The following is a 22,506-nucleotide window of genomic DNA, read 5'->3' as shown; positions in this document are numbered from 1 at the left end:
AAAATAAGCTTTAAGAGCTCCCCTGGCTCACACATGCCACAGTCTGGTGGCAGTGCAAAGCCAGCCTGGGTGCACTGTCGTGTTCAGGACATAATGACAGCTATCCCTGGCCACTGCAGGTCCCCTCTGCTTAGAGGGCTCAGCTGCACATTTCATCAGCCTCTTGAACCTTATCTTCTTCTTACACTGAACCTGTATTGAACACAAAGAAAACAATCAGAAGGTAACCAATGGGACTCTGCTCACAACTTGATTGTAGCTTGATTCTGCAGTTATATGAAATCTGGAAACTAAGGCTCTTCATCTTCCCTTGCTGGGAATTAGCAGGTCTGTACAGAACTCAGAATTATACTGCATTTATAAGCAGTATTTAACAAGGATCTGTGTTAGCCATGATGCTGTTAAGAAGACAATGAGAAAGGAAAACCAGAATTATCTCATCAAGTACAGAAACAATAGTGTATGTAAAATAATGAATGAGTCCAAGCACACCTTCCCTCACTTCCAGAGCACAAGGCTGGCTCCTCTCCCATGAGGGCAGAGATGCCATCCCATAGACAGCCTGCTGTTACAGATGCTCTTCTATCATCAGGACCAAAAGGGGCTGGAGGCAAGCCAAGGTTAAAAGGAGACCAACAGAAATAAAACAGCAGCAGGAGAGCTGACAGAAGATTGGCACATTTTAAAGCAAGCAGGCTGATTATGCAGGAAACCACAGAGCCTCAGCTCAGCCTTGGCAATAGCTAAAGGTCACCCTGCTGCATGGATGTGCCCCAGGGGACCTGCAGCACTGGAGAGAAGGAACACATCAGTGCCTTCAGGTGAAAGAAAGCAGGATGTTCAGCCAAGAAAACTATGCTAAAAATACACTTTCTGAAGGCAGGTGAGAAAGAAATAGAGAGAAATGGACAAAAGGGAAATAACAGGCCACTAAGCATTCATGTCAAAAATACCACAGGCTACAGACCTTCAATCCTCCTCATTAAGCCACCAAAAGGGTGAAGAAGGGAGTGTTGGCCTTCAGCATTTTAGCTGGCATGTGATTTACCCTGCAGGAAAATCCTTTGAAGATATCCAGGAGGCTCTTTTTTTTTTTTGGAAAAGCAGAATTTGACACTGACATTAGTGCCAGTGGCAGGACAGCCCTCTTGGGGCTCTGCAAGTCAAATGCATCCTAGAATGACATTAATTTGAATTAACTATCAGCTTCTATACAGCTGTTAAACTCTGCATGTGAGCCCTTCTGTAGATGTGAAGTTCAAGCTAGGGTTAAGGGTGAATTTGCAATGTACAATGTGACTATACTGATAATGACTTTTTAGCACAGAGCTATAAATTTGAAAACAAACACTGAGTGATAATGGAACAGGAGAGGGCAATATTGAGTATTTGAACCAGATGCCTTGATTCCAGTGGCAGAGAAAAATTCAGTTCACAGGGACTTGAGAACAACAGCCATAAACATGAGAGACAATAACTCAGAGTTTGCTTTCACAAAAAGATGTTCTTGTTGATGAAAAAAGGGGTCCTTTAACTACACACAATTATTTCTCCTGTATTCTGTGGAAAAATCATCTTGACTTCTTTACTGAGCTATTTCTCACCAAAATCCTCATGAAAAGAAGAGTTCCAGAGATTTCAGGTTAGTCCAGCTAACAATACCACACTTAGCTCCAGTGGAGATTCTGGTATTGAATTATCCTTCACCATTCAGCCTCTTAATTGAAATTTGTCATTCTAACAACCCCTGAACACATTCAGCAGTTTTACTATCATCTACTATAATTCTGAGGCTGACATAGGAAACATGGCATAGAAACACAAAGGCTCAATTTTAAATTGGCTAAAATAAAGTTTATTTTACTGTTACAATATATAATCTTTTATCAACACAACTCACAAGGTGTTTACAAAATAATCTCATTTTCTGCTGCATTTTAAACACTACTTTTATACAAACTTTAAAGGTAAAATAGGAATTTGTAGCTAAAAAGGCTTTTTGTTACATTTTTTAGAAGCATCATGAGAGTTACTTCAAACAAAACTTTTTTTCCTTATGGTGCCACCTTCACAGACAAAACAATGTTTATTGTAAAGACCTGAGGGAGGATTCATGAAAGCTTTCTTTAGACAAAGGATGGCAGTCCTCTTAGGCTGACAGTGAAGAAATATGTCTGAGCCCTTGCAGCCAGAAGGGCCAATGGAATCTGGGGGTGCATTGGGAAGAGTGTGGCCAGCAGGCCAAGGGAAGTGATCCTACCACTCTACTCAGCCCTGGTGAGGCCACATCTGGAGTGCTGTGCCCAGTTCTGGGATCCTCAGTACAGGAAGGACAAGGAGCTCCTGGAGGGGGTCCAGCAGGGGCCACAAGGGGTTGCTCTGCTCCTTAGGGACACTCAAATGTCCCTCGCTGCTCCTGGCTATGTCCCCTCCATGCCTGACTGGCTGTAAAGGGCTTCCACATCTGGATGGAGCTTGGGATTGCTGCTCAGGTGTCCCAAGCTCCAGAACCCCTGTACAGCTCAATCAAACCCTCACCCCTGGACTTAGCTCAGTTGCTGCTGCTGCGTCACCAGCTGACTGAAAGAAAGAAAGGAAGACTGAAAGAAGGAAGAAATTCTTTACATTGAGGGTGGCAGAGCACTGAACAGGCTGCCCAAGGAGGGTGTGGAGTGTCCCCCTCTGGAGACATTCCAAACCCACCTGGACACATTCCTGTGTCTCCTGCTCTGGGTGACCCTGCCTTGGCAGGGAGGCTGGACTGGATGGCCTCCAGAGGCCCGTCCAACCCTAACAATTCTATGGTTCTGTAACTTAGGTGCTCTGAAGTGCTTTACAAAGGAATCTCTTCCCTTTCCCTGCATTCACTGTAGGGAAGGGAAGGAGCTTGGTGCCTAATGGAAGCTTTCATGACTCCCCACACAGACAACCCAGTTTGCAGCATGACCATAACACACAGAGCCCTCTGGTCCTTAATGCTGCACAAGACAACATGGAAATCTTAAACAGAAGAAAACATGAAGTGCTACAGTTGTCACAAAACCTAGGATTTTAACATGTTAAAATTAAAAAGTCATCTAACATCCTCTGTGAATCTGGTAGTAACAGGCAGGTATTACATTACATAACCCTGATCTCCACTACAATGCACTAAAACACATTAGAAAGAGTGGAAAAAGTGACTGTTTCCACAGCTGCTGGAGAGGTACGTGCTAAAGTGAATGGATTTATGCTTCTGACAGTCAAGTCAGTTGACGGATTTTACAGGATAGCAGATTGACAGTGATTACTTTATATACAGCAAGCAGGTAGAAAGAGGTGCTACTTTTATTTTTTTTCATGCATAGTTTAACCAGCTTACAGCCAGCTCATCTCCATTCAGACTAGAGATGCATGATCCACCATTTGGTATAAGCCAAACTACCAGCAAATATATTTCCAGTGCAAACAAAATTGTCTTTCTTCAAGAAAAACAACAAATTTAATGCTACTTCTCAAAAAACAATGCTTATGCTGCATTATTTTCTACCTATTTTGGTCTGCATTTCTGAAGTTTCCTTCCTCTCCCCCAAATCACATCCAAAGACAGATGATCACAGTTTATTTTTTTTTTTTAGGCAAATTACTGTCTCTTCCCCAAAACTAATTATACTGCTCATTGAAGATCATCCCTGAGAGCACTGTTCTAGCTGGACACTTAGCTAGAGAAATCTCAGAGCTTAGAGGAAAAAAAGGCTGTTCACCCTGTGAAATCTTGTGGTTTTAGAAAGTAAAAAAAATTAGCTACTTGGAGCATTTAATTTCCCTGAGCTGAGTGAAATTTGAAGACAGTAATTAGTAACATGAAGCATAGCAACATCTACAGCTGTACTTACAGAAGCTGCAATTTTTTACAGTGGTGAAGTCAGACGTTACATTACAAGCACACAGCAGTTAGTGGTGGTTCCTTTCACTTGCTTCCTGCCACAGGAAATGCGATGGCTTCTTTGGTGAGAAACAGCACTGAAGAAGCTCCATGACTTCAGATTCTTTTGCCTTCTGATATTCCAGACACCTTTAAGTTAGTGGAGACACCACCAGGCCATAGTGCAGTACAAGTAGACCATCCTAGAGAGAAAAGAAAGAAACTGTCTCATAATAGCACTTTCCCTTCTCCCTGAGGCATTTCTGTCACCACCTGCTGCATGGCAGGACCCCAGGTACAATCTCACCATTTTATAATGTGTCCCTTCCATATGGAGAATGCAAGTTTTGAAGTATCAAGGCAAATAACTGTATTCCCCTCTCGTCTTTGAGATGGAAAAGGGTGTTTAAAAAAAAGTAAAATTTGGTACTGCTTCTATAATAAAGTTATAATGGCATTATCATCATACAATAGGCTCTTGTTTACAAGTCGTGCTGATTTCCACATGGTATTGTGGAGCAGGAAAAAATGTAATCCATTAAGTAGTTCTTGAAAGTGCTGCCAAAAGTTGTAGCACAAGAGTCCAGACTACTACTATATATGTTTATTAAATAATAAATGCATTAGATTAAAAAACCTCCAAATGACAAACTGTTAGTTTATTAACTCATGTTTCTCCTCTTCAAAGACTACTTGACATAATAAAAAATCCCTTTCACCTGTGAAACAGGACACTTCTGACCCATTAGTCTTACTTATGTCACTTAATTCACAGGCAGCTGCTGAAAGGCCTAGCACTTAGTCTGCTTCCACCAGACCCACTGGGAATCTGACATTGCATTATATAGACAGACTTTTAAAGAAGTTCTTTTTTGAAGAGAGAACTACATTAGTACCAACTGACATGTTAGAATTTTTACTATATTTTGCTTCAGATGTTTTTATCTGTTATGACACAGGATGTAAGATAATGTGTTAGTACCAACTCACTAACTTTTCTTTATTATCTCACCCTGTTAATAACCAGGAAACCATTGCTAACTCATGAAAGGACACAGGAGCTTTAACTCACTAGGTGATTAGCATAAATTGGGATAGCAGCATTGCAAGGCAGAACAGGTTAAGATGTTACTCAAGAACCTCTTGGCACATTAAAATGTTATACCTTCCCAAAGGTATTTATTCCTTGTGCCCACTAGTTCCTTCATAAGAGAAAACAAGACACAATCAAAACTTTATTTTTGGAGAAAAATTGTGGTCAAAACCAGTTTTTCCTCTGTTTTCCAGTTTCTTCAAGGAAATAAATATTTATACAGGAAGAAAATGCTACAATGTATTCTCTGATGAATAATTTTGAAATGGTACATTTGGCAGTAGGACATGTAAAGGAAATAGCCCTGTTAAACCCAAGGCCAAACCCTCTGTGATTCCTTCTCTACAAAGAGAAGCTGAGTGTTACCCCAGTACTGGCACTTCTTACTCTGTAATTATTCACTTGTGAAGTATTACACATTTCTATCTATGTTCAGCTGCTTTCTCTAGATATTGTTGTTAAAAGGAAGTCCAAACAGGGAATGAGCTCTCACTGCCCATTACAAATCTCAAGGCTAAGTTAGACAGGCACAAAAGAAAAGCAAAGCTCTCCAGTGTCCTTTGACACACATTTGTGACCTTGACGTAAAAAACCGCAAAGGATCCCACCTGTTACACCCAACTATAAAATTTAGAGTGGAACTGACAGCCCAAAACATGAGAACATACACCCCTTCTGATGTTCTAAGAGCAGCAGCAACAAAGAGTGCCCCACTTCCCAAATTCAATAACCCCACAGCCAAGAGTAAAACACTTCCATAGGAAATATGTGCTAGAAGGTCACAGTAATTAAATTAAAGCACAGTTCTTCCTGCCTAGCTCAGGGGACCAAAAAAGCAGCACAATAGCATTGGGTTACAAAAAGGTGACAGCTACAAAGAGACCATTATAGTCTGCCAAACCTCTGTGCCAAGGGCCAAGGACATCAAGGAAGCTACTCCTTTTAGCTTTTCCCATGTGTGAGCTCATTATATCCATCAGTGATGCAGAACTCTGAGAGGGCACAGTTTTAGACAAGTGAAAATAAGCAGCAGCTTGGATCAGGTTGCATTTGTGCAGCAGAGGGAGGAAGGTTATATTCCCATTTTGTTAATAACAAGCTTCATTTCTCAGCTACTTGATCAAACTCATAATTACAGGCAGATCTCAATGCCTGGTAACAAAATTGAGCCGTTAAAAGTCTCTGTAAGTGTCTTTGATCACTCCTTGCAGTAAAGTCCACAAGTTTTACACTGTTTAAAAAATTAAAAAAGCAAAATTGTTTCTTATTATATAAATTCTGTCAGTAAGGTTTTTATGTTTTTGCCCTAAACAGAGCTAGAAATCCTACTTTCAGGTAATTAGGAAGATTTAACCAACCACCCAATGTCAGAAATGTCAAAATATCTTGACATCTACAAGATTAAACAAGATTTATTTCTGATTATTTTTTAGCCTTCTATCAACTACTCAGAAATGAACATGTTAATTGCTTACATTTAACCACTAAAATTAATTGCCTGTTTACTTCAAATAGGCTATTATGGGATCAGTGTTAGGAATATTTATTTTATGATCAGATCACATTTGGTCTTCCCACACTTGTTGGAAAGGCAGAAATGTATCTGGAAGAGCTAAAATCCTGCCCGCTTGCACCTCGAGGAGACTTTCATTTACTCAGGCTCTAAGGCATCATTACACAGTGCTAGTCAGTAGGAAAAAAAAATACACAAACAAAATCTCAAGAACCATTCAATGTAAGTAAAAGCCACTAAGAGCACCACAGTGATTATGGTTCAGAACAATAAATCACACACAACATATGTGATGCTGCAATTGCTACCAAAGAATGCAGGTTAAGATTAATATATTTGCCAAAGAGAAACTTATCTGCATTTTTATAATCACTTTTCCCAGCAAAAAGAATAACTGCTGACATGAATGAACTTGCAAGTGAAAAATATGACTCAGAATAGCAGCTATTTTTCTCCTCTAACAGTGGTTGTACTCATCTAAACAAAAGAGCCCAATGTTTATTCCTTCAAATGACTTTCTGTTGCAGAAGTAGCTACTGAAGCTGTTTTCTTTGCATGAAGCATCTACAACAAACCTCAGAAACCTGTAAATTACAACAGCAGTATTGAACAGTGTCTCAGCATTCTGGTGAGAACTGTTAGGAACATTCCAAACTCCAACACTGATATGAAAAGGCTGGAAAGTTACAAAGGCACAAGATGCCCTTGGAGTTTAATATAAAATTCATCAAATGTTCCTCTGTACTTGTAGTTTCACTGGCCAGGACAACTGTGCCCCTTATTGAATTTCAGATCCTGGTGAGAAACAAACAACCCTCACCATTTTAGACTTGACCTATTCGTTGGGATTTTTTTTTTCATGGCTAATTATCTAAAAATATTTTCCAAGGGTTTTTAATCATAGAAATGCATCCTCTTGATTTCTAAAAAAATATTATAATGTTAGACTAAAGAACATGAAAATGTCACAATTATTTCAATATCAAAAAAGAAGCAACATTCCTACTGTAACTATTTGGCATCCTTAGAGATCTTCTAACAATATAAAGAGAAATTAAAGATGAACCTGGTCTTTCAAATTTCCTTTTGAAAGTGACTATGAAAAAACAAGACTTCACAATAAGCCAAGATGTTTATTTTCTATTTATTTGTCCAATAGAGAAACCTTGAGAGAATTAACTGCTAGCATACTGATTTGGTAATAAATGAGATTTGAAACATCACTGGAGAATGCATCCCAAGACAACTGCTCTCTTTGTGGAGCTGCTGACTGGTACTCTATCACCAAATATCAATCAGGCAGACCCAGTTCTGACAAGAAATGAAACTGCTGCAGTATTCCTTGAAGTGCTCCCCCAAGAGCATTTCTCATACGTGAAAAGCTTGTGCGCTAAGCTCAAGTCTAAAACCATACATCTGACTCTACCCCTGGACTGAGAAATAGATCATCCCCCTGCCATTTACTGAAGCTTTTAGTAGAGGGCACTTCCATCACTTTGCGCTGATTGCTGAATTTACTTACAATGACTCACAGTGTCAGAAACAAGTTGGTTACCAGTACCCACTTTCTCCCAGTTTCTATCCCCTGCTCCCCAAACTGGATTAGGCTACATTTTCATTTCTTCTTCATGCTATTATAAACCAGCTAAGACATCAGGTGTGGCATTTATTCCCTTCAACTGCAGAAACAGCACAAGCCACACAGATTTTAATGTCTGGCAATATTAACATGAGCCAAACACCTCTGCCCTGACTCTGGGACCCCTCCTGGTGATTCAAACCAGGTACAAGTGATGCAAAGTCCAAGAGATCTAAAATTCCGCTTTTTACTTCCTGCCCCCAACACAGAAGCCTTCCTGTAGCATAAGAGAGCTCAGCAGGAATTTTAAATGTGTTTGTGCATGTGTGTGCACAAACAAGTGAGGAGAGCTGATTTTGCTACTATTTCAGCCCTTCTGCTATCTGCTAAGGTTGTTTTCCAAACAAAATACCTATCTAATCCTACTTCTTCTTACTGTACTAAATATTAACTTTTCAGACATCCAAGTTCAGATTAAGATACAATTTACCATATATCACAACTTTACATCTCTATCTTACGATGCACTTGGCAGAGTACTTCATTGTTTCTGCAGTACTTCTAAAATGGTGTGGTCCTTTAAAGATGCTTTGAAAAGATTCACAAAGATTTTTAAAAATTTGCATTCTTATTTGCAAAGCCAGCAACACTAAGGACAGCAAATTATCAACAAGAAATAGCTGGCCATACACTCATGCTGTGACCAGAGGCAATACAATATGCATCAGGCACATTTACTGCATTCATTACCCTCTATCTGTGGTTTGTGTTTTTATAAGCAAGTTTATTCTCTGACCCAGTCACAATGATAGCCTTATTTGGGATTTGTCCTCTGATTTCCCGCAGAGATGCAATTGCCAGAGAGGAAAAACAAGAAATGTTAATTGAAAGAATGGCTGGTATATTTTATCACTGGTAAGATAGCAACTTGTTTTGGGGTGTGGGGGGGGAACCCCAAAAAAAACCCAATACAAACCCCTCATATCCAGAACATCATGAGACCAAGAAGAACATGGTACACTTGTCAACTCACAAGATAAAAATGATTTTGCATCAACTGGAGAGATTTTTCTTAGTGACTTCTTCAGACAAGCTGGTGCTACCTGAGGGCTTAAGAGGTTCTCTGTTTTGAAAAAGAAAACCTGGAACAAAGCCCCAGCTGCCACGTACCTGTACTGCACTCTCTCCAATGACCTGACGAATTTCCCTCAGTGTCTGGTAGTGCTCCAGCAGGTGATCACCACATATTATATCCACCTGTGAAAAAACACAAGCATGGCTAAGGCCAACTTGCCTTTGGAGTAGCAAAACAGTATCCGAGTCTTTTCAATTTTATTAGCAGAGTTCAATGCTAACATGTTAGACACTAAAGCCATCTTTACCTTGTTGTCCAAACATATTGAGCATTCACAGCACTACTGCACTGCCCTAAAGCCTTTCATGGCCTTGACCTGGGCTTACTGCTGAACAGAGAGGACAGTTTATTGTTTCACTCAATTTGGTGTGTCCACTGAAACAAGCTATTTAGTAATAGCTGTGATGAATTTAATGGGAATTTAGATCATGTATTAAAACGATCACACAAACATCTGCCATTATTCATTAGCTGCAAAAGAGAGAAACTTGTTTGTGCCACCAAAAAAAAAAAAAAAAGCTATTGCCACCCTCCTCCTTATCTGACTACTACTGATACTACAGCATCTACCTGACCACTTCCACTTACTACTGTGGAAGAAGTGCCTTAATAGAAAAGAGTATCTCGGTGCATGCCATTGTCAGCAGTTAGATCACGGTCTCTTTCAGCATGCTCTCAGTCAGTATTCCTGGGCTGCAGCTGCAGGGCATACTCAGCAGTTCCATGCATAGTCCTCTACTGCAGCTGAACTCCATCAGTGGTGCCTGCAATTCCACAGGAGGCACTTTCATTTAGTAACTGCCCACAAAAACAATAATTTTGTGGAAAAACACAAACCTTAATCAGGTGTTTTGAATTCCTTGCCTTGTTTATTATGAAAAATAGGTTTCTCTCTAAAGTTATCATGTATTTACAGTGCTTAATGTAAATCCAGTCTCTAACATTCCACATTAGAGCAGCTAACACAGCACTGTTTTTCTCTCTCAACTGGAGCTTGCTTACATTTTCCTTATGAGCAATTTCTAGATAAGGAAATGAGAGTGCTCTCATTTGTGTATTGACAAGACCTCAAAATTGAAGATAAGAGCATTGACAATGAGCACTCCCACAGCTTTCTGCAAGGGACTGCCTGAGCTCTGTCCCTGCAGCAGTGGGGGAGCACACTGCAATATCATGACGTATTGTCTTGTACAGCCACTTTCCACCACAGGATGTGCTCTGTGCTGCAGCTGTTCCACTCCCCCAGATTTATCTTCTTCTGCAGGCTGACCTACTACCTCTCTCTTGTTCTTCATGGAAAGATTTAGTAAGATTTATGCTGGCAGACCACATTGTTCTGAGACTTGGGAATGCAGGTATTCCACTCCTCAGAGGTTTGAAAAGGACTAATTTACTGCACCACCTGTATTGTATGAGAATGAAGCAGAATACTCTCTTCGTGTTTGATTCTTAATGTGCAGAAGATATAAACTGCTTGGTTGCACTTCTGCTTTTAGCTTCCAAGAGGAAACCAGGAAGTAAAAATCTGTGTGGACATAACAGTAAATACTGATTAGCTAGTGATCCACATATACTCATATATTTAACATCAACATTTGATGTATTTAACCTACTACTCAAAAAATGTATTTATTTTCCTTTTGGAAAACTATCTGCAGTTCTTTCTGCTATCTTCCATGCATTCTTAACCTCTACAGTTATTATTCCAGGAAGACAAACATGACTGCTTTGCTTTCCAGATATACGAGTTTAATTACTTTTGCTTTGTAAGCTTACTTCTACAATTTTTATAGCATAAGGGACTGAAAACTCAATCTTGCTCCCAATGAAACGTATCACATAAATGTTTTATATATTCTACAGAAATAGAAAATCTAATCTGTTTGACCAATACAGGATGCAAACAGACAGTCACAGCTGCTGACAATCTCTCAAAACAGAATTAGAATGCTTGTTTGAAAGTACCTGCTGCTCCAGTTTCAAAGAGCAGTCATTAAAGAGCCAGTGTCTAATAATAAATTGAGAAGAGCTTCTCACATTTACTGTAGTAGAGTTCTCCAAATACCAAATGCTTAATCTCCTAATTCCAGCCCCAAAGCCTGAAATTCTGCCTGCTAATTGTTATGCTTGCACTTGTTCTGTAAGGACAAGAGAATAAAACATACAATGAAAAAAAAAAATCAGGTCAGTGCAAAATAAGTTGCGAAATGTGTCTCAGAGGAATCCTTGTGTCATAGAGGAATTAATATGTTCCATTACAAATGAGGCACCAGCACCATCAGTGCTAAGAATTTACTAAAATTTCAAATGACTGGTAAAATTGAAGCCAACTAGTATTGATTGCCTGAGACAGCAGTAACTGTAGCTTGACATTTTGTTGAAAAGAAGCATGAAGATGAATCTGCTGAATACTCAGTCACTTCTGTTAAAATTCTTATTAAAATAAAGTAGGTTTTCCATTATGCCATTTCTTTTCTTTTAGTGACATGTCTGCTATTAGAGCTATTTCTCTAAAAGCCACCATAACAGACAATTATAAATTCATGCTCACTAAGTATGACAGATATAAAAATAGAAAAAGTTCATGCAAGGGACACCTCACATAAGAATCATCCTAAGGGAGAATTTGGCCCAGAAAGCAGTAGGCTTCAATCAGTATTTTTTATACCAACTCATACTACCCAGGGAAGGACAAGGAAAACACAAAGTTTTAGAGACTGACATGAGTATTTGAGCTAGTTATTTAAAAAGCTGTTAGAATTTCCCATGTCCTCTAGCTGCTGTTTTCTATTCCAGAAGCCCTGGATGCTTTTATTCCAGGGTCCAAGACTGGCATAAAGAAACTGCATCAACAACTACACTGTGTATGAACACAGAGTCCTTTCTCCCAGACTCCCCCCAGACTGCAGTTCACACACTTTTAGGAATGCACATCTGGTAATAGAACATTTCTGCTCCATCAGCCACATTAATGAATTCCAAGCAGCTGAGCTGCAAGTCTTTCAGCAGCTTCTCTCATCCTTACAGAAGAAATAGCAGGAAGTATACTACTGTTGCAGGAGGAGCTCAAAGGAAATCACACTCTAAAGAAAACTTCTGATGCCGAAGACAAGAATCTACTGGGTTCCAAACACCACAACCTGTATTTAGCTCCTATCACGAGTTACCTACTTAGCAATTACTGGCAATTCTAGTTTCTAAAATATATATTCACTCTCTCCCAACAAATTCCAGCAAGAATATTCAAGAGAGACCTTGTAATTAGAAGTATACATAAAAACATACAGAAAATTAGTTGTCGCCCAAAGCACAGAGTTCAAAACAAAGCATGAGAAAGAGGAAACTACAGTCTGCCAGCTCAAGTGGTAGATAAAAATAAATGAAGCCTTAACCTTCAGATAAACTAGGGAATTTAAATCATAATCCACTTACAAACGCAATTACAGAAGTCTGAAAGCAATTTGAAGTCTCAGATTAGAAAAAAAAAGAACAACGGCAGTAGCTACAAAACTGCTTTTTAGACTTCTATATATACTGCCACACACGAACCAGATGGCTTATTCACATTTTCATTAACCTAAATCCATTGCACTTGTGCATGTCAATGAAGAAGGGCAAGTACTAGTTCGTATTCCACATGAAAAGATTAAGTCAGAGATGTCCAAGCAGAGCCAGGAGTTCAGGGATTGGGTAACATACCTTCTATCACTTGGTCACCAAATGAGCTCTAACAGGCAATGACTGAAACATTCTCAAATAGTACCTTTGCAGACTGTCAAACTAAGCTGATATTCAGTGGAAATGACTGCACTCACAAAACAACCACACCTAGTGTCCTTACGAGAAGTTCCAACAATGAAACCAAAAATGCAACTGATATACTGAGGAAATAAAGGAGGAAACACTCTGTGCCTTCCTTACAGTCAAGTTTTTTGAAGTCTCAAATAAGACACAATTCAACACTGTTGCAATAAATTTTCTGTAGGTAAATGTAGTAAAAAGTACTGCAAATGTAGTGCATTTTAGCTCAATATGTCTGAAACATAAGTTTCTGAAAGAAACTTCCAAGCTTCCCAAGGAAATCAAATTCTTGGACTCCAGTCCCAAACTAAACATACCAAACTCAAGACATTTTATATAAAAACTGATTATTTTAGGCAATGAAGAGAGTTGGAAATTAAGACTAAAGAAGTAATATTAAAAGGAAGAGCTTGCTGTCCAAAGTTAGTATCTATTTCTTTTTGAACATACTTTGGGGAAGCTGACAGGAAATGAACCACTGCAGTCCTCAACACTTCCAAATTTCTAGAGCAAACTAAAAAAGCAGCAAAGAATCTTCTACATTTAAATTCTTTGCACATATGGTTTGTAACCTAGTTCTCTAAATTTTTTTCCTTGTGCTAATTCAGAATCAGGTTCTCCCTAATTTTGTTTTACAGTTTATTAGCCATCCTGGGAAGCTGGAGAAAGACATGATTCATTAGGCTTATTAATCCTCAATGATATATTTGACATCTCTTTCACTTTCTGCATGTTTGCCAACAAACCATCAGCTTCAGCCTTGCACTTTCCCAACTGAATGGCTGCTGAAATATACTGAAGAATTGGAAACTGTTTTTGACGTGCAGCTCCTCTCAAAATGGTTGAGAAATATGAAGCTAAATTCTTTTGTACCATATTCTGTTCCTTTGGATTCTTATTTGGAGGGAAGTGTCTGTATTTGCATTCATAAACATTTCAACACATCCGTCCATAGTATAATTCTTAGGCCTTGCTTGCCTTCAATTAAATTTTACTATTATTCAGCTTCCCTCTGTCTCTGCCTTTGCATGCTCCCATATTCCCACTTTCCTGTTTAGTTTTACCTTTGAAACAGCAGAATCTCTTGGCTTTGAATTTCTTTGGCTGAAATTTTACAAGGCACTTGAGAAATTCTATCCAGTTAGGGCAGTACTATGAAAACTTGAATAGGTTGCAAATGAATTAGAAGAGTTGTTCTTGCAGATCACAGAATTGCAGACAATTCATTTTTCAGTCCTTACTGTATAAAAAACTCTAACATTACTTCTAGAATCGAACGAACAATGGAAATGTCTGTCCAAAGCACAGACAACTTGTGACTGCTACAGCAAGTGATGTACCTGACAAGCAGGGTCCAGATCCATTTTTCTTCTGAGGAATTTCTCCACATGTCCAATTGTCGCCTCCCCGGAAACACGCACAAACTTCTTTTCCAAAGGCTGCACAGAATAAATAAAGATTTTAAGTTAGAGTTAAGTTAAAGTCAAGGGTTTTGGCACTAATCCCTCCAAACTCAAGCAGCAGCCCAATAACAGGGAAACAGCTTACATTTTTGAACCCTTCTCTGATCTACCTGCAGATTATCTCATAGGGAATGGACTAAGTACGTTTAAATGTAACAGATGCTGTTTAAATATTTAAAAAATAATAAGCAACTGACTATTTTAAAATGTTTTAAACAGCCCTATGTTCTGTGTGGCCCAAAAACCCCAGGAAAAACAAGGCAGAAAGAAAGGCAAATATGAGAAAGGGTAAGAGGTGATACTGAAGATGAAAAAAGATGATGAAAAAGATATTGTGAAATATGAGGATAAAAATAATAAAAAAATGCAGAGTAGGTGTGACGTTATACAACAATAGATTTGAAATACACTGTAATACAAGATTGGTTATTATTATTCTGATGAAAGCTCCAGCTGCACTCAGTATAGAAAAACCAAACTAAATTAAATATACTCAGGTTATAATTATTCCTGAAGTAAACTGTAAGACAAAAATTTAATCACATTTGTACCTTAAAATTCCCTGTGCCTTCATTAGCTCTGAAAAAACAAAAGAGTAAATAGTCAACATTGCTAAGATTATCAGTTATTAATATCCTCAAGCTCTTTATTATAACAGTGACTTATTGATTTATGAGCCTTGCATATTTAACTTATTTTCCCAAGTCAGGCTCCTCCTTTCATTAAATTGCTGTACAGAAAATAATATTGGATGAATTTATGTATCTTTTTCTCCTACCCTTTGTATTTCTGCTCCATTTTTCTTGTAAAGTCACCTATTTAGGATGTTAAGGTTTCTATACATAAAATGTGAATAAAAACCAATGCAGCCTAAAGCCATTTTTAAACACAACATAACACTAATTTTCACAGGAGTAGGCTGCAATATTTATGCTGCTTAAACATCCATATATCATGATCCTTGATATTTGCAACCTTAACAGACAGTACCCAAGAAGTTACTGCCAGAACACACCCAATTACCTCAGGGGCTCCCTGGGCAAGATGCTGGCCTTCCAGACTGCTCATATGAAGCACAGTATTATAGTATATGAAGCAGAGATAACATAGTATTAATGCTAATGCTATCTAGGAACTCAGGAAAGCAATATGTGTTTCTCTAGAGTGTGAAATACAAAGGTGGCAAATAACCAAATTTCCAGCTGGCTTCAGCCCAGGTTCACTGATTTGCACAGCCTGAGCATGTGATCTACCACTGATCACCTACCTCCTTCTTGTAGTGCAATGTGTAAATTTCTCAATTAATTAAGGCAAATACATGACATATCATTATTCTTGCACTGCATTAGCAAGTACGTACATATGAGAGAGGAAACAGTGCAGTATTTTCACTGCACTGGAGATAGCAAAAAGCAAACATTGCTATAAATCAGCTGACCATTTGCTATAGCAAGCAAATATAACACTTGTGCAGACCACATATTAGCATGGCACTTCAAGTTACTATGATTGAGTATCTACACCTCTAAATATGTACCAGGTATCAGACAGAGCTAAGTAAATCTGCCAGGAACTAAGAAACAAATGTAAAAAAAGCTTTTCCACTACAGATGTCATTTTCTTTGATACAGTTCCACAGGCACCTGCAACCGCATTGTAAACTGTAGAGACACAACGTAGACAGTCAGACTTTCAAAGTAACAATTTCTTTTGGCTGGTCCAATCTATTCCAAGTTTTCTTTCTCCAAAATGCTTTATTAATCTCTCATTGCCAAGATAATCTCTTTGATTTTGACCATATAAATTATCAAAGGTTAAAAAAGTCACTAAAATAAAATACAAAGTAGATGCTGTTAAGCCATCATCTTTTTTTTGTTAGAAACATTTTGTGCTTCCCTCCATATAAATAACAAAACCACAGTGGACAGTTCCACGTGGTATAGATGGTATTTGCACAGTATTGCCTGCTTTGCTGCCAATGCTGGACATTTAAAATAAAACTACCAAAAAACCAAATAGAACAGACAGATTCAAAAGTCGTCTTGCTTCTCAGGCAGATATAAGTTTACAAGGTTTGAGGTCGAAATTGACTTCTGCAAGTCAGGCATGAAGAAAATGAAAACTGAAATTAAGGCAGGTACGTGGATTCACAATGTTAAAAACTTTCTATTATTTGAAAGCCACTGAGAACTTCCTGCGAGCACATCCAGCATTAACGGTGCTGCCACCTACAGGGATCAGGGACTGGAACGCACAATGATTTCTCTGCTCAGTTTACTGAGACTGCATGACTCTGTTAAAAATGAAACACATCTACATTTTAAAACTATACTCCTAGGAAGCTACATATTAAATATTTAATTATCTGCATCATCTAGCTGTGCATAGCTGGCTGTCACTATTGCACTGTAAGTTAAAACTGGCTCCCCATGACTATTTGAGATAGAAGAAATGCACATTTAATGAAAACCAAGAGCCAGTTAATGGTTCATCACATGCTAGCAGCATCCTCATGTCAGTCAGTTGCTCTTACATTTGACCATAACTCACCCAATAAACTCCAGAAGTATGGAAATGTCAAGCTCTGGTGGGATCCGGAACACAGAGCCCAGAACTTTTCGGGGTCTTCCTCTGCTCGGTGGAACTGGCTGTGGGACAGCTAAAATATTCAAGTAGCCAAAATGCAAAGATAACTTGAAATAAAAGCAGCATAAGGTACTAACATGCACTGAGCAAAACAGAATAGCTCACCAGATAAAAAAGCCCATGCAATTCATCCTGGTTTTTTATTACTAAGTCAGCTCTTCCTACTTTCTATGCTCTGTATCTGAATCAGAATTTTAATAGCTTTCAGCACAGCACTCTCCAAAGAGCTTTGTTTGGTAGGAAGACACAAAATAATTAGAATAATCCCTCACTGTTAGCAGACTTCAAAGCTCTCATTTTTACTCCTTTGTAATGTCTAATACTTATTAACAGCCAGAAAATAACATTAATGCACATTTTATATATATTTCCTGGTTGTAAGCAAAATATGTAGATTAAAATAATTCAACCATGATCAGGGTTTAAGTGTTGCCAATTCATCTATTTTTGAAATCTGAGATCTGTGACAAGTTATAATTTCCAGATACTTAAGAATCCCATAATTTCCAGCAGTACTTCATCTTCAGTGGTGAACTAATATTTTAAAGAAAGCCCTTAAGAATAAATTGTATGGTAAGTATTTTCTTAACATTGTTTCTTAAAGTGATTACAGCTCACCTGGTTTGGGCACTTCTAATCCTCTTTCTTTATAGAAGTCATGCATTTGTTTTTTTTCTCCTGAAAAAAATAAAAAGATTTTTCTCTGAAAAAAGTCAGAGAAACAATACAGATTGAAATGTTTCAGATGCTGAGAATATCCACTTTCAGTGACCAATTTTTAATGGTTAGAGCAGCAAAAACTTTCCAAGTTTCTACAGACTTTCACCATCACTAATATTTCATGAGGCTGAAACACTTAGGAAACCCAGACTAAAATTTTGTTAGTAAGAACTGGGAGAAAATCAGAGAAACTGGCCATAAATAATACTGGAATAGCTGTAAGAACTAGTATCCTTCTGGCTGTCATGACTCATGACATGACATGGTATTTTATAACCTGTTCACACAGAGCACAGTACTTTTATACTATATCTGTATATACACATATATGTTCATATATACATATATATTTTTTACATATATGCTCACGGTATACAAAGCAATACCATCTATAGTCCACACATATCCACTGGATTGTATATTTCACTCAGCCCATCCAGGGGGATTGTGCAGGATCATTGGCTCCCAAAGTTGAAGATAAATGAGCTGAGACAGTAAACACATCTAAAATCAGATAAGTAAATATGGCAATGAGGCAAAAATAAAAGCATTTGAGAGAATTGGTCTTGGCATTTTTTTTCTACTGAGCCAAGTGAACCTTTTACACAGAATGATATGATATAGTTATACTAAAGTAAGAGGAACAACTGTGAAATATTATCTGCGTATTTATCTGGATGCAGTGACAGCTGTGTTTCATGAGATAAGGTACACACCACTACTACAATAGCATTTAGCAGCCAGAAAGATGCCAGTTGTCACAGTTAATTCATTACAACTTATAACCAAACATCACAAAATTGAAGAGACCAGAGTAGTAACAAGGCTTTGAATTACTTTTTAATCTCTAGATAGTAATGTAACAAAGAAAGGGACTTACTTTCCTCCAGGTTGACAACTAATTTATAGACTATATCTTGAAGTTGTCGGTCCAGTCTATGAAATAGGAAACAAAAAAGAAGAGTCTTTGGTGCAAGACAAAATGGTTTCAGTAAACTGTAACAAAGATGCCAAACATAACATTGAAATGGGATGTACATGGAGTGACAGCACCACCTTTCATGAACAGCTCAAGAAACTAAAACTCAATTTTTTGAGTTAATAAATATACCATACCAAAAAGTCTTCCTCTTAAAAGGGAATCAAAGCAAATGGCTAAGTGTTTGTATCCCCTGTAACACGGAGCAAATGCATAAAAATATCCAGGGCAGGGGTAACAAACCCTAGAAATTGACACAAACTGGATAAAACAATAAAGAGAGTATTTTTATTATTATTGTAGTGAAACTCATACTAGTGAAGAACACAATGTGTTTCTTGTAACCATTCCTTTGTTTAAAATAGGAAAGCAATACGAGTCTGTAAAATAAAACATTGTTTTACGAGTCTGTAAAGTAGCAAATCTATAAAAATGGGACAAATTTATTACCTGATATTATAGAGGGGCTGTGTCTGATGCACAACAATATTGCACTTTGGACATCTGTTGCTATAGTAGAAGTGTCTCACGATGCAGCTTTTACAAACTGTAAAGAAAAGAAACCCCATAGGAGTCACATGTCCATTACACAGTGCCATCTGTTCAGGCAGAAGGGGCAAATACACCCAAGACTTTCCATAAAAAAATTGTCAGAGACAAAATGAAGTCACTGAACACTCCTAATCCAATGGATGCATGGGTGAGCATTCAATGTGTGTGTAGAACGTTGAGTAGGGCTAAGGCAGAATACCGACTGCTGAAATGCATCCTACAAACACTTTCAGTAGAAACAAGGTTAGAAATCATAACTCTGCCATTTTCATTGTGTTTTACCAGTCCTTTAAAGACTTGGAAGGAATGCTACTAAGTGGAAATACCTAGAATAAATAACCTACTATCAAGTCATCTCCCTATCCGCCTGAATAGAGGAAACTTTTCCATAACATTTACCAGGCAAGAAGCCCATGGGCAACCATAGGTGCATTTACAACTCTATGCTGTCCTTAGTAACAGCTGTGCTGTGCTGAATACTTCGTACTATAGAACAAACTAGGGAGCAGTGCTCCAGAAAGGGGGGAAAAATAAAAGAGAGAGAGAGAGAAAGTTTTCCCTCTATGTAGTGTGAATGTTTGGGATTCTTAGATTCAGGTATGAACATGGGTGTGGCTGAAAGAGCTTCACAGAAGGTGTTTTATTAGTTTGGAGAGAAAACACTTTTTAGCACTGGGAAAATTATTGGCACTAGGATCCAGGGGAAAAAATAACAAGACAAGCACATTGAAATCAGTTATTTATTTCCCACCTGTTTCCATTCATCAGATTATGGACAAACTGTCCCATGGGTGCAGATCACTGTTTCTGTATCTCAACTGGCACTTCCACAGAAGCTTATAGGGTTTTGTGAATTTACAAGCTCACATCAACAACAGCTTAGGAAACTTTCCAGTCCATTAAAAGCACGAGCCACTCAACTTTTTTTCTCAGTTATACACTCAAATTCCCAGAGCCTACTTAAACGAAAAAATTAAGAAAATATATGTAGTAGCTCTGCTTTTGTCTTACTTGGGCTTCATCTTTTCCTACATCTTCTTCCTTCTTAATATGGAAAGCTGACTTCATGATTGATTTAATAATTTTCTGATGCTTAAAGCACCCACAAATATATATTGTTTAAGGAACAAAATAAACACAACACACGTTCACTTCAAACAGAGAATTATTTTTCTGAACTCAGAACATTTCAAGAGCTGAACTGGTTTGAATTTGCAACTAAACCCTTAGCCAGACAATACTGACAGATACTTACAGGTGTGTAGACATTCAGTAATAGTTGTAGCATCGATAAAGTAACCTTTGCAGATGGAACACAGGATGTAGGGTGTCAACTCTGTAAGGTTTATCATACGCTGCAAACAAAAATTGGTGAGAGCTTGAATACACAGGCTAAGCCATTAAATTCCTTGACTGCAGCTTCCAAAATACCATAGCCTTAAAACTAAGGAAAAAATGGGATCAGGATGTTACAGGAATGGATTTTCTTAACACATCAGTTGCTTCTCATATAGAGCTCATTTTCTTAAAGACTTTTACCTAGTCTTCTAAATTGAGCTTTTGACAACAGTAATCCAATTTGTTTCATGAATCATACCTAAAAAGAAAGCTTTAAACAATCATTTTGGGAAAAGTTCTTTTGGATAAACTCTTTTAACAAAATATCACATAGCCAGCAAGCTTGAAGAGGACACGGGTGGCAAACAACATCGTTATTTGAAAATGCTCAGCAATGCTCAGTTGGAGTCCCAAATCAAGATACAGAGAGATTTTGTATGAGAAGAGACAGTCATCTCTTGTTTGTACACACAGTTATGGATTATACAAATACACATAGAAGCAAAGGCTAAATTTCACTTTGAATCCTGGTCATGAAGAACATTTACCAGGAACGCACACAAGTAGTTCCAAAACAGCTTTCCTGGCTGAATAACACTATTTCAAAAAAGAACAAATTTCTTCAATAGCGACGATCTGAGATGTGTCTGAAAGAGGTGACACATGAGATTCTTACATTTCCTCTCGTCTCAAAGCCCGACTAAAGGGCTTTCTTTCCCTCAATAACATCATTCATTTCGCCCACGTGCCACCGTCTACCAGCCTCTCAGCCACGCCGAGAGTTTGTAAGGGCTTCACTTAAATGAGACAGATGAAGTGAACTCGGGTAATAGTAAAATAAATATTAAAATAAATTTTAAAAAATAGTAAAAACAATTAAAAGCCCATTACCACACGCGGGGCACGCCGGGAGCGGGGCCTGGCGTGCCCGGGGCACCCTCCCGCCCCCTTTACCTCCCGGTCGTCGTCCGAGTCGAGCTCCCCATCATCCGTTCCGAACCGAGCCCTGCTGTCGCCCTCCATCTCCTCCTCCTCCTCTTCCTCGTCATCTTCGTCGTCGTCGTCCTCATCACCGCTGGACTCCGAGCGACCCCGCTCGAACTCGAAGGGATGGGAGCGCGACCCCGAGCAGCTGGGGGTCCCCTCCATGTCCCGGTCCTCATCGGCCGGGCCCGGGCCCAGGCCCTGGCCCGCGGCCGCTCCATCTCCGCCCGACAGCGCCGGGACCCCGGATCCGGTGTCTCCCTCCATGTCCACGGACCGGGGCTGGCACGGGTCAGTCCACGGCCCGGGGCGCATGCGTGGGGCGCCGCGGGGCACGCTGGGAAATGTAGTTCTAAAGAACGCACGGCTGCGCTACCGCACGTGCGCTGAGCCACAAGCGGTTTATAGTTTATATCCCCTCGTTTTGGGTTTTTTTTTCCCCCCCAAGGACCCGCAAATTAATGGTTAATTTTCCCCGAAAGATTCTCAATCACACAATAATGGTTTCATTCAAAATAAGGTTTTAATTCTGTAAAATAATTAAATTGTTTGGATTGCAAGGGACCTTAGAAATCATGTAGTTCCAACCGCATGCCATGGGCAGGGACACCCTCGACTAGAACGAATTCTTCAAAGCCCCATCCAACCTGTCCCGGAACACTTCCAGGGCTGGGGCATCCACAGCTTCTCTGGGCAACCTCCAGTGGCCAGTGCCTCAACACTCCCACAATAAAGAATTTCTTCCTAATATCTAATCTAAACCTGCTTTCTGTTACTTTAAAGCCATTCTCCCTTGTCC

General features: G+C 38.9%; 1 protein-coding gene across 1 annotated transcript; it reads right to left on the bottom strand.

Moving 5' to 3' along the window:
* Positions 1-1,838: 1,838 nt before the first annotated feature.
* On the bottom strand, positions 1,839-22,022 carry PCGF6 (polycomb group ring finger 6). The gene is made up of 10 exons (XM_053949614.1): positions 21,678-22,022; positions 20,641-20,740; positions 19,284-19,380; positions 18,735-18,790; positions 17,753-17,812; positions 17,039-17,147; positions 15,040-15,067; positions 14,366-14,464; positions 9,260-9,346; positions 1,839-4,107 (listed from the first exon to the last, which is right to left on the bottom strand). Exons 1-10 carry the CDS (start codon positions 22,020-22,022, stop codon positions 4,057-4,059), a joined length of 1,032 nt encoding a protein of 343 aa, XP_053805589.1. The 3' UTR covers positions 1,839-4,056.
* Between the last annotated feature and the right edge of the window lie 484 nt (positions 22,023-22,506).

The sequence above is a fragment of the Vidua chalybeata genome, chromosome 8, assembly GCF_026979565.1.
Source record: "Vidua chalybeata isolate OUT-0048 chromosome 8, bVidCha1 merged haplotype, whole genome shotgun sequence".
NCBI classification, from domain to species: domain Eukaryota; kingdom Metazoa; phylum Chordata; class Aves; order Passeriformes; family Viduidae; genus Vidua; species Vidua chalybeata.
The sequence above is the reverse complement of the archived record's forward strand: the minus strand, read 5'-3'. Positions and strand labels throughout refer to the sequence as shown.